This window comes from Etheostoma spectabile, chromosome 14 (genome assembly GCF_008692095.1).
Source record: "Etheostoma spectabile isolate EspeVRDwgs_2016 chromosome 14, UIUC_Espe_1.0, whole genome shotgun sequence".
NCBI lineage: Eukaryota > Metazoa > Chordata > Actinopteri > Perciformes > Percidae > Etheostoma > Etheostoma spectabile.
In genome coordinates this window covers 2,980,185-2,992,906 of record NC_045746.1, presented here as the reverse complement: position 1 = coordinate 2,992,906, position 12,722 = coordinate 2,980,185, and the positions used below count along the sequence as shown (strand labels likewise).

Sequence of the window (12,722 nt, the reverse complement as noted above, 5' to 3'; positions counted from 1 at the left end):
AGCAGATGAACCTGGCACCGCAGAACGTGTAGCGGGACCATGGCGACAGCTGCTACCACCTCTATATACTAACAGGAATTGATGTGTCTCTACGAGCCTACTTGTAGACATTGCGCTGTCATCACGTGCTGCAGCAGGGGGGCGGGCTGCGACACACAATGATACAGTTTGATGAAGTACTTATTGTACTTTAACTTATCATTGCACCTTCACTAATATGTAGCTGTCCTCAATTTAAGTCATCCTGTACATCTCATCTGTGGTTTTTCCTGCATCCACCGTGTGTGATTGTGTTTGTTTATGTGTGCGCCCAATGCAGCCAGCCGACAGGATGGAAACAACAGCAACTTTCAGCAACTTTATAGTGAATAAAACGTTACAGCGTACATTGATGTTAACATGTGTCCATGTTGGCAGGACGTCTTTCTCTGTATGAACGCCTCATCTTCAGACACAAGGAAATTAATTTGACCCATTCTCACCTATGGTCCTCACTCCCGCTTGGTCAGTGGCTGCACGTGGGACTGCTGGGATTGTCGCGAGTAATGAAAATGCGATAGGGGGTCCCGGCTGTCAATCAATGTCTTCCAGTGATTTGGGCCCCTGATTGGTCCGGGCCAGTAAGCAATGTGTACTCTGCATACCGATAGTTACGCGTCTGAATCACTCAATTCTCATAAAAGGTTCTTTCAGGATGAAACCAATTCTCAGGATGAAACCAATACCATATCGTAGGTGTTCAACACAGACCAGCCATTTGTTAATAGAGGTTATTATTTGAGGGAAGTTTATGTTTTACTTTATCTGTGATTGTTCATACCTGCCATCTGTGTTGTAGTGCAGCTCCATCACTGCTCCACTGTGGCCCTTCATAGTGGCATAATTGTCACAATCTCCATACACATTCCACATCACTGCAGCAAAGAAAAAGTGTACAGCACATTATTCACAGTAACTGAGAGTATGAATAAGTTTAACAAGAATGTGTGAACTGCAAGATTGTCTCTTTAATTCTTAATAGCTTACAAATGAGCCTGTCAAATCCTGACGAAGCCAGCGTGGCTCCATTGGGGTGAAACTTGCAGCAATAGACCTCGCCCTCGTGACCAGACATCAGCATAATGGGAGCCTGCAGGCTGGAGCTCCGTGGGGGACCCTATGGAAGACACATAAATGGTCAAATATAGTTGCATTAGAGCCTAACAGGCCAATAACAGTTTCTCCATGGTAAATGTGTATCAGCATGTGTCAACCAATAAGTTATTAAATTTCAGTACAGAGATATTCAAAAACATGTTTAAGGTTATTCAGAAACAGCGTTGTCTTTACATAGTTTGTCCAGGGATTGAAGTTATATCACAAAACTAATATCAACAATTCATCATAGAAATATTTAGCTTTTAAATATCAATATTACTATGAGTATCAATAGTTATTCATAATAACTAAATAGGTAAGTTGTCAAATTGATATTTCACAGTGAACTGATAATAAGAGGGCAAACAGGGCATGATGTCAAGAATTGTTATGTAAAATCTAAAGCCACAGCATCCAAAATGAACATTAAATTGAATGAAATACTCTTTTTAAAAATGATTGAACATTATAACAACCACAAATGTAGGATTTATTGCAAAAGTACTGCATTAGACTGAATTAGGTTTAGCTAGGTGTAGCTAAAAAAAACTTGCTGAGTACATTACAATGACAACATAATTATTAATCACAGTACTGAACACGGTTGAATGTTAATTCAACACATCACAGTATTTCCTGTATTTGAGTCAATGTAATGTTATTTTCTTTTCCTGCCGTTTCATGCAGGGGTTCCTGTTTATGCACCTAAAGACAATCCCTTGTGCAGTTAGTTCACTTAAGAACATGTGGGTCTAGTGATAACGACGGCCTATGTGTTTTGGTCGCCTGTAACAAACAGCTTTGACTGTTTTTCTAGTCACCAGGTACAAGTAACGTTACTCTATACGTACCATGGCCACGAGTTGCTGAGACTGAGCCGCCGCCACCAGCTCCGTCCGGGGCCGCTTCACCGCGGTTGGAACGACCGCCGTGTCCGCCACTCTCTTCTTAGGTTCAATCATCCTGAATTAGTCAACAAATATCAGCAAAGGCGTTAAATCTAATGCTAGAATTTATGTAAAAAATATAATAAATGGACTTCTTTCATGGAGGGACGTCGAGCTACGGAGAACCAACGAAGAGCAGAATGGTACTACTTCCGCTGGTTATGAGGCGTGTGATTGGTCAAAGCCTGCACTGACTGCACTGATTGGTTTACATTGCTTGTTGTTGAACTGATCTGCACCGGATGTAAAACGGCAGCTGCGTTAATACGAAAGGTAACAATATTCATTTATATTTTCTTTTGACTCCGTGCTACATTGCGCACCGTTCTTGTATTTATTGGGATATACACTACGCGCACGGACCAATTATCCTGTTTATTACGTTTGTTTGTGTTTTGTCGATTAGCTAGCTAGAAGACGGAGCTGCTTTAATCCAGCTTGCTAGCTAACGTTGGCTAACGTTAGCCTCACTGCTCTCTAAACTAACGTTACTCTGTTAACGTGACAACAGATGTAAAGTTAAGTTAGCCTTCATCTAAGGGTCCTCTGCACACAGTTTACTCTCTGAATCTCAACCTACTCAACTACATTGTATCCCTATGTGAGAGAACTGAGCTGCATCTCTGCTAAATTTCAAAGAGGGATTTAATTGTTAATCACTGAAAATTTAATGTTTTAAATAATTAGCTTAACTATTCATGTTGTTGAGTTCCTCTTAAGTTGTCATATAAATAGTAATAATATATGTTTAAATCATAATACTAAAAATATAAAACTCAAACCATTTATAACCATGTAAAATGTTTGTTTAGCAATGTACACGGTATGCAGTTATGAAGACTTATAACTAGCTTAAATATAGTGTCCCTATTACACTGCTTGAATTACAAACCATATTTAGTGGTATTCCTCCCGGTATGATTCAGCGATCCAAGACGTTATGGTTTATTAGTTCAATTAAATTGGAAGGAAGGGACTATTTGGACAGATGCACTGGAGTCTTCACCATATTCAATAAATATTGTTATAGACTTTTCTTATGAAGCTGTATATATTATAACCTTTAAAATGTAAATTGTACAGAGATTTTAAAGTAGACACTGATGTTATGTGTGTTTTCTGTAACTCTTGCCCCCAAACACTTGCCTTTTGGATTTATATACTGGATTAGCTATGGACGGAAAACAACCTTAGATGTCAATCTTGAAAAAAAAATCCTCTTTTTATTTTTGATTAAAATATGTTTCATTATCAATCTTCTAGATCAGATCATTAATACCTGTGGGACAATGTCTGACAGTGATGGCCAAGGACAAGAGCCTGCTGGACTGGAGGGTCTTCCACCAATGCACAGCATTTCCAAGGGAGAGGTGGTCTCTCTGCAGACCTACGGAGCCTTTGTCAGACTACCAGGATACAAGAAGGAAGGTTGGCAAAAAAGTGAATTTATCTCTATAGACTGTTATTGCAAACATGTACAAAGATCAGAGGGGGCAAAAGTCACAAATGCAAATTGTAGAGCTTGCATGGGTGAAAACCATTACATCCAAAGTAACATGGACAATTATAAGAAAACATAAAACAGAGGACAATGCAGTGGCAGAAATATGCTAAGTCAACACTTGCATTCTCTGACAGGTAAAACCACTGCATCCGAGATGGGACTTTAGCCAGAGCCAAAGGCAATGCAGAATGCAGCAACCAAGAGGCAGCCCTCTTTCCCAGAGTCTAGTGCATGCATAGTGTCTGTGTCAGTCTGACAGTGCCGTCTCAGCAAGAGACTGCAAGCACCTGCATGATGCTACTAAAGTAGGATTTCAACATTTCCACAGAATTCCTTCTCTGATTGCCGGCAGTAAGGTAGCCAGCATCCTGCAATCTGTGGGCATGCCACAGCATATGACATATATACAATGGAAGCCTATGTTTTGAATATGTTGATTTTGTACATGTTAGCACAGTCACCCAGTTTGAGTTCTATGACATCCTAGTAAAGGTTGTACATGAGGGATTTGCGGTTGGCCAGGGTTGTTAAGAAGTGGAACAGATTGATGATGTGGGATTTCATTAATCAAATCTATATTATGATTTGTTGTGGCACAATTGATCTCGACCTGCACGTCAAACAAAATACCTGTTACCACCACTGGAGGGCAAACTAAGCAAAGTTTACTGGGATAAATTCAACTTTCTAAGACGTTTTGAGGAAATAATCTTTTTTTTTTTTTTTTTTTTTTTTTTTATTTTTTAAATTTTTTATAAGAAAGTTTAAGATTGAAATATTTTATTTAAGTTGGAACTGGTTTAAATTGGGAGTTCAGAATGGCTGTAATGTGAAAATGCACTAATTCTATTCTGACAACAGCGTTTTGGATGTCTTTAAAGATTTCTAATGATCAGAAAACACAATGTTTAAATCTGTGATTCTTGATGAACTTAAAGCATATATTTCATCATCATCAAAACAAACGAAATTTTCATTTGAAAGCAATTTCTGTTCAGCATTTTATGTATTGATATCTACACTTATTCCCTCGCACAAACAGGCCTCGTACATGTGAGTGAGATGTCAGCCACACGGATTGAGAATGCCTCAGAGGTTGTCGATATGGGGGAACAGGTGTGGATTAAAGTCATTGGGAGAGAGGTAACAACACACACACACACACACACACACACACACACACACACACACACACACACACACACACACACACGCACACACAGTGAAGTGAGCAGGATGACTGCAGCAATTTTCACTGTCTCTCAGATTCGGGGTGACAAGGTGAAGTTGTCCTTTTCAATGAAAGCTGTCAATCAGGGAACAGGGCAGGACTTGGACCCAAACAATGTTATGGCAGAGTAAGTACTTACTTAGTAGTTTTATTTTGTTAAATGTGTCTGTCTGCATGGGTGTATGGACAGGTCTGTGTTCTATCATCTGTGTGTGATTGCAGGCAGGATGCAAGGCGGCGTAAGCAGTTTAGAGACCACACAGGCAACAGGATCACATTGGAGGCTGTACTCAACACAACATGCTCAAAGTGTGGATGCAAGGGTACGACAACAACATGAAAGGAAACAATATCCTCATCATCATTATTAGAAAACACAGAAACTGCATTGGTTTCCTACAATTTCTAGATGGAAATTTGCTTAAAATCCCTTTTAAATTTGTGCAACAGTTTTAATAGAATGTTACTCTTTTCAGGTCACTTCACAAAAGACTGTTTCTCTGCTCCGGGCTTGCAGTACGCTCTTTTGCCTGAGGAGGACGAGGAAGAGCAACAGCAGCAGCAGCAGACCTCCACTGTTTCAGTACAACAAGACTCAGACAAAAAGAAGAAGAAAAAGAAGGTCAATATGTGACAGTTAATGTCTCTCCGCCTTTCATTTTGTGTCTCTAAGGTGTGAGTCATCAACTGCAACAACCCACACGTCTCTGTATGTTAGTGCATGTCTGTGGTTGCTTATGTTAAAAGATACAAGATAGCTTCGTTAGAACTGTCAAAAGTGTTGTTTGAAAGATTCCAGTGTGGTTTGGTGCTGATGCAATTGTTAAGTCATTTGGTTTTGAGGTATCGAAACTGCTGTCTGCTTCTTTCAAAATTGGGTGTTGTCATTTTTGTTCCACTTCATTTTATTTAAACACAAAAGTAATGTTCTTCTTATGTTTATCCTCTAGGAGAAAAAAATGAAAAAGAAGAGGAAGAGGGATAGGAAGGAGTCCGAGAGCGACAGCAGCAGCAGCAGCGGCGAATGCAAATCTAAGAGGAGGCGCCACGAGCACACTCATGACAAAGAGGACAAAAAGAAGAAGAAACACAAGAAACACAGATCACACAAGCACAGCTGAGAAAGCCACAAAAATACATCTTCAGTCACACACTGTAGCTATCGGACGCAAAAGAGGAAGTGGGTAGCAACAGACGGACTGACAGACTGCAAGCTGTGTATCTTTTAATAATCTCTCCACTGACGGCTCATTATAGAAACCATCATTTAAGTTTTCCTTTCTGTCTCTCCATGTTGAAAGAATGCTAAGACTTCCTATCAAGTGTAAAGTATCAAAATAGGTTACAAAAATCAGGTGACAAGCCACACTTGTTCAGAAGTTACCTCTGGCTCCCCCTCAGTGAGGAGTTTACGCAACATTAATAACCAAATATGTGTAACCAGTATGAAAAAGTGGCCATCCCTTTAGAATGCAGATGTTGTTTACATCTGTGCGGTTTAATTAAGCAGATATGAAGACCGTAAAGCTGAATTTTGTGGGGATCTAACATGGAAAAACCTTTTAAATAAGCCACACAGAGAAAGCTATACACACACACACACACACACCGTAAGTAGCAAAGACTAACAGGATGTGTAATGCAGCACAAGTAAGCGTGACAGGAACTTCAAGCTAGGATGATATCCTGAGACTGTCTGCCCCTTATTGTCAGTTTAACATACAGTAGATGTGTGTTTGAGATGTGTGTGTTTGTGTATCTTACTTCCAGGGGACTGCTTGCAGGAGACACAACCCTCTTCCTGCATGTCAACTGTTAACTCCATTAAATTTTATTTGTGAAGATAAAAAAAAAGCCTCTTGATGTCTTTGTTCTTTGACCTTGAACTCATAATGTTGATGTAAGTCCAAGGGACCAAAACACAAACATAAGAAATTCTCAGGTTGGGTCTGGTCCACCCTGGGGTCTTTTTTAAGGTTAATGTTTTCAAGTAAGGTAGGGTTTCTCATGCTAGGTCTGAGCCGAGGTAAGGATTGACACAAACTAAATTCCAGGCTGGGTCATGTACCCAGAGGTGAAAGTTGGAAAAAGTATCTTGTTTTCTTCTTTTCAAAAGAACCCCGGTCAGCTGTCAATGTTAGACCAGATAAGGCGATGTTAAGGAATTACCATCTTGTTTCTTTTGTGCTGCTCTGACCTTGTCTCAAAACTCCCACTTGTTGGATTGTGGAGAAATACAATGTTTCCAGCTGTAGCGATTAGGCAATGGCCGTGCTTATTAGTAAGTCTCAAGACTCCTCTTCCTTTTCTTGCGTTCTCCCTTCGCTAGTTTGTACCTGACAATGTACAAGATATAGTTAACATGTACATTCAGAATGACCCTGAGCTTGCACAATCAGAATTGAGATTGTTGCGTTATTGCACATATTTTGAATAAAATGTTTCCACACAGAATTATACCTTCAATACATTGTCACCTGCCTTTGTTTACCATGTATCCAATACTTTTAGCTATGCAGATATAGTTACATATATTAGATACATGAGGTCTTTACTCATCTCAAATTTGCATTTGCTTTGTCCTTTCTTCTGACCATTTCAGTTCAGGGTAACTTTAGTTGCCCTGCACCCTTTTACCCCTTTCCCCTGCCTCTAGTTGGTAGTCTGCCAGTCACATGACATCAATCTACTGTGGGAGCGAATGATCCGAATTTAGAAAGCACACACGCACCTATGTACAAGTACGGGACTTGAATGTATCTACCCACCTAGTACAAGCTTTACAGAACTTTCCCCTCACTGAGAGAGAGAGAGAGAAAAACTAACGGTTTTGGAAACTCTGGTCACAGTCTGTGTAAAATACTTATACAGTTGTGTTGACCTAATGAACTTTTGCCTGGAGTGTGTTAAAGACCGCAACTAACTTTTTCTATGCCCTTGGGCTGAAGCTCCCTGAATGACACTGTACATAATTATTTACTGATCACAGCTGCTCAGACATGTTATTACATTATACAATATTCCAGAAATTCTACAATAAATTAGGATATTTGCTCATTCCAGTCCCAGTTGAGTAAACTTTGTCTTTAGTCAGTGAACTTCTGGATCTACCAACTATGTATGGACATTAAACATCTCAAGAATAAACACATTTTCATTGTTTTATCAGTTTGTCCAACAGTGTACACACTTTTATTTTTCTCAATAGGCAAACTTTTAAATTCAAACACTTTTCCAGGTTTAACATAGGCACCATGACATAACACATTTTCAACAAACAAAAAAAAGACATGCAGAACTTGATTTTAAATGAAAACATCAAATCATTGGACTATATTCAGTGTGCCTTACAGTAGGAGGCACACACAATATAAAGAAGAGAAAAGGGAGCTCCCAGTCTGCAGTAACGTTAATACTGAGCGTACAGTGTGAAGGGACATTGATGGGGATCTGCAGTAGTAATCTGTATTGCCATTCCAGGGGTTTGCTTGGCTTGGGCTGAAGTGGTGTTAAGGAGTTTGGGGGTGCTAGGCTTTGGCTGATGCAAGTAGATGTTGGAGGGATGTTTCAGTGTTTTACTCTCCCTTCACGTAGTGACGTTTGCAAACAACTTTTCCCATTGTAAGTGTCTGTGACGAAGAGCGAGAAAGAGACGGTTAAAAAAAAATAAAAAATACACACACATATTGTTAAATGTACACATTTTGTGTGAGCACTGACCAGTGTGAGGGTGTTGCCGTTGACTTCCCTGACCAGACTGGTCTCTTTGCCGTCCCACTTCTGTACGTGCACCAACTTCCCATCCTCTATATTTACAATAGACTGGAGCCAGCAGAGGGACAAACAGAAGGAGCTTATTACACCCTAATGTACATATTCAAGATCATATGAATTTTCTCATGAATGAATGTTTGGTTCATTAAACATTTATTTAAGTACAATTTTGAGGTTCTTGCTTTGCTACTTATACTTCTTAACTACTATTTAGTGGCAAATACTGTACTTTTTTTAAATCACTTTTTTTTTTACATTACATATTTATTTGACAGCTACAGTTAGCCTACCTTGCAGAATAATGCTGTCTCAATTCACGCACTTCTGTACTTCACACTTTATATCACAATGTAGTGCACAACGAGTACCAGGGTGGTGTACTCATAACGGTCAATAAGTTTAAGAGTGGAACGCTGGGCACTACTCACGCTCAACAGTCGCCATCTTTGCTACGTAGCAGAAGCTACAGGCCCACCAACATTTATCTAACTTGTGAAAATGGCGGATGAGGAAGCTGCAGCCGTTTTTTTTTATAAGTACCACTTATTTAAGTTAATAAGTGGTAATGGTCCCCCTGGTTGCTATTCACTATTACAAAGAAGAAGAGTCATTTCTGGTAAGTGCATAATGGTAGTGGGCTATTTGAGACAATACTACCCTGTCAAAATGTGTGCACTACACAAGTGATTACATAGTGTACACAGTGTACTACATGTGTGTTTTCTAATGGAAGCATCCAAAGTAAGACAAGATTTTCAAAACATTTAAACTTGTTAAATATGCATGTTACAGATTAAACTACCAAACACTAAAGTAGTTAAGTTAGCTCTGTCTTGACCAGCTACAACAGAAAAAATGCTACTTATTTCTTAACAAATGTAACTGTAATGCTAAAATGTTAAAAAATAGCACAAGTAGAGAAGAGTCGTAAAGTCTCTGAAGCCAAACTGACTCAGGACTGTCAGTTATAGCCCATAGCAACATCTGAAGTTTGCTAACATTATTCAATCATAAAATCAAAATCAATCATAGGTGTGTTTTATCACTTGTAAATGTAGGTTTTTATTTGTGAAAGTTAGAATGTTATTTCTTCTCTTCAAACATAAATAGTGTCACTTTAAAGCATGACTAACAATGAGCCAATCATATATAATATTTTAACATCCACAGGGGTAAGTGCATGTGATGCTTTAATGCTAGTAAAATGTCTTCTTTATGCATCTGCTCTGCCTATTTTGTGTCTTAAGAGTTTTGAATCAGACTGAGAAATGATTTCACTCACAACGAGCCACAAATAAGGATGTTTCCAGTCTGATGTATCTCAAACAAGCAAGACTCTAAACCTCTGCACCCCTGGAACCACGGTAAATTCCCTCCCCCTCTAAATTAGAATAAGGTAATGTTGCTGTGTCTTAAGTGGTTGCAAATTGCTTGTGGTTGCAACCTCAAACTGTCACAAGTCTGTTGTCTGTTTTTCCATCAATCTTCATCATGACTGTTGTTATCACTTTCATATATGTATGGATACTTCAGCATGCTTTAGGTGTATAGTGGGTTTCATAGAGAATCACTTAAAGACGCTTTATTAAAAAAAATATATAAATTGAGGTTTTGCCCTTGAGTGTGGGTATTCTCACTGATCTCCTGTATGAGCAACCTGACCTCTCACCTTAACTTTCCTGTCATCGGCGGTGGTCTCGTCAAACTCCTCTCCCAGCTTGAAGTTAAGCTCTGTGTTCTTTATGGAGCTCTGGGTCTTCACTGTCACCGTGTCACCATCCACTGAGATGATAGTGGTGGGCTTGGTCATGGTTCCCACCGCACGTGTAGCCAAGCCCACACCTGTTTAAAAACAAAAACACATGGGTTATGTAATGTTTTTGGGGGGGGACATACAGTAGTTGTCTTGATGTATACAAAAAAAATAAACAAATCTATGAGCCTACAGCCACGCAAGCAGCTCTCTAAAGCTCAACCAATTAGAAATCAAAATTGTCAACCTTGTGGTGGCACTACATGCCACTACAACTACAAAGTCAAGCAAAAAGCAGTAGCCATGCATTTCTCCTTTGGGTCTCCTTCAGCTCACAATCTCTAATCTCTATTTGACTGCTGTCCAAACTTGCAGCATGTACTTCAAACATTGCAGGGCCCCACTGACCTGCCTGCCTGCCTAATTTATGTGTGCATATGATTACTCGCTTTTGTGTGTGTGTGTGTGTGTGTGTGTGTGTGTGTGTGTGTGTGTGTGTGTGTGTGTGTGTGTGTGTGTGTGTGTGTGCAAGGGAGGGAGGTTACAAAAGACTAAATTTCATTGGTTAATAGTGACTCACTCCCTTGTCTACCAAAGGAGAAAATCTTTTTTTCAGGGTGGCATACCAGTTCATCTCCAAGAGCTAAAACAGCTACTTTCCCACAATCAATTCAACAAAAAGTCTGTGTGTGTGTGTGCCTCATTGATTAATAGGATTGGGGTTAGAGGTTGAAGGGTCTCTGTTTCTATGGTAATCAGAGCAGATAGGTCAATTAATTGTGGCTGAGGTCAGTAAGCATGAATATCTCTCACACACACACACACACACACACACACACACACACACACACAGTCAAATAGTTTAGTGTCATTCTTCACGGTTGTAAAAGTCCAAGCACCTGTCTACACACACACGCACACCAAACTATGTGCGAGTGTGGGTGAGAAATGAAGCCCACTTTTTCTGAACATTCTCATTCCATTTGCTCCTCAGCATTGGGACCATCTTATATTCAGCTCCTTTCATGGCTTCAAACAATGATCAGCTTTCAGCAGAGGTCACCCACACAAGTGTGTGAATGCCAGTTTGTTGCCATTCAGACTCAAAGGGGGGGGGGGGTTTGCTGCACTAAAAGAAAGCCCCTCCCTCATTTCCAGCACTTTAGGCCATGCGGTCAACCACTCTGGTTCCCATACTCTCCCGTTTTCTTTCCTTCTTTTTCCACCCTTGTTCTACTAGTTTTTCTCCTATTCCCCATTTTGGTTCCACCCTTATTTACCCCTTCTTTTGTCTCCCTTCATCTGCTTTACAGCTTTAACAGCTGCTTAAACAAGTTAAACACAAACACACCTTAGATCATCTATCTTTCCTCAGCCCAATTTTCACATGTGCTCACATGCAGCACTGCGTCCTCTCGTTACTCAGGCATGCGCACACTTTCACATGCAACCATTTTCAAAGTTTTCATTAAATCATTAAGCAGACTACAAGTACAGAGCTAATGAAATGCAATTAACATCTAAACAGAGTGCAAGAATATATATATGCTGAACTGAAGTGCAGGAGTAAGTATTGTGGTGAATATATCAAAATGTAAGACAGTAGGGATTGCAAATGTGAGGTATGTAAAGTATAAAACATCAACGATTGTACAGTTGGACAATACATGTGCATTTAGTGTACACGCAAAACCCACTTACCCAGCTCCTTCATGTAGTCATCAAATTTCTCGCTCTCCTTGAGGTTCCATGTGCCAACGAAAGCTTCAGCCATGTCTGCAGCAGTGTGGAGGAATGAGGTTGCAAGAGACTGTGTAAGGGTGTGTGTATGTGGTTGAGAGACAGAGTGTGTGAAGCAGCAAAGACAGGGAGTGATAGAATAAGAGAAGAGGGAGACAGTGTAGTCAGCACCACAAGCTGTGCAGCAATCCTACTGGCTGGATTTATACCGGCTGTTCATGATGTCATCAGGCTGTGCACAGAGTGCAAGAGAAGAGGGAGGGGTGAGGAGGGGGATGGAGACAAAGACAGGCTACTCGTAGTCTCAAACTGTTTTTTTTCTCCTCTCTGTCAATGGGGGCTCTTCCCCCTCTCTTTACTCCAATTTATTTTCTCTTAAACGTGGGTGTCTTTAGATTAGATTAAATTAGATTCAAATGTATTGTCATTGTGCAGAGTACAAGTACAAAGACAATGAAATATGGCTATGTAATATGAACAGAGTATGAACAACATGTACAGATATGTGCAATGTAATAGCAGTGACATTATAATAGTATAGATAGGTGGCTTTGTAGCTCTCACTGATCATCTTACTCTTTCTAAAAAAAAATTCAAAATTCACATTTTCTTTGGGGTCATAAATAAATAAATACA

The 12,722-nt window shown here is 39.8% G+C and overlaps 3 protein-coding genes across 3 annotated transcripts in view; 1 reads left to right on the top strand and 2 right to left on the bottom strand.

Moving 5' to 3' along the window:
* snrnp40 (small nuclear ribonucleoprotein 40 (U5)) overlaps nucleotides 1-2,248 on the bottom strand; it is a 9,822-nt gene extending 7,574 nt beyond the window's left edge. The window contains exons 1-3 of the mRNA XM_032535627.1: nucleotides 1,989-2,248; nucleotides 1,027-1,156; nucleotides 821-914 (exon numbers count right to left, since the gene is read on the bottom strand). Coding sequence (XP_032391518.1) covers nucleotides 821-914; nucleotides 1,027-1,156; nucleotides 1,989-2,099 — 335 coding nt within the window. The 5' untranslated portion in view covers nucleotides 2,100-2,248. The remainder of the gene's footprint in view (nucleotides 1-820; nucleotides 915-1,026; nucleotides 1,157-1,988) is intronic.
* A 2-nt stretch (nucleotides 2,249-2,250) lies between these two features.
* Nucleotides 2,251-6,673, top strand: zcchc17 (zinc finger, CCHC domain containing 17). Its single transcript, XM_032535628.1, has 7 exons — nucleotides 2,251-2,357; nucleotides 3,348-3,512; nucleotides 4,631-4,731; nucleotides 4,855-4,946; nucleotides 5,042-5,142; nucleotides 5,296-5,441; nucleotides 5,770-6,673. The coding sequence occupies exons 2-7, from the start codon at nucleotides 3,374-3,376 to the stop codon at nucleotides 5,938-5,940; spliced, it is 750 nt and encodes a 249-aa protein (XP_032391519.1). The 5' UTR covers nucleotides 2,251-2,357; nucleotides 3,348-3,373; the 3' UTR covers nucleotides 5,941-6,673.
* Nucleotides 6,674-7,987: 1,314 nt separating this feature from the next.
* Nucleotides 7,988-12,722, bottom strand: part of fabp3 (fatty acid binding protein 3, muscle and heart) — a gene marked incomplete in the record, with an annotated part of 12,569 nt that continues 7,834 nt past the window's right edge. Inside the window, 4 exon segments of the mRNA XM_032534811.1 lie at nucleotides 7,988-8,448; nucleotides 8,540-8,641; nucleotides 10,263-10,435; nucleotides 12,048-12,156. Of these exon segments, the coding sequence (XP_032390702.1) occupies nucleotides 8,395-8,448; nucleotides 8,540-8,641; nucleotides 10,263-10,435; nucleotides 12,048-12,120 (402 nt within the window).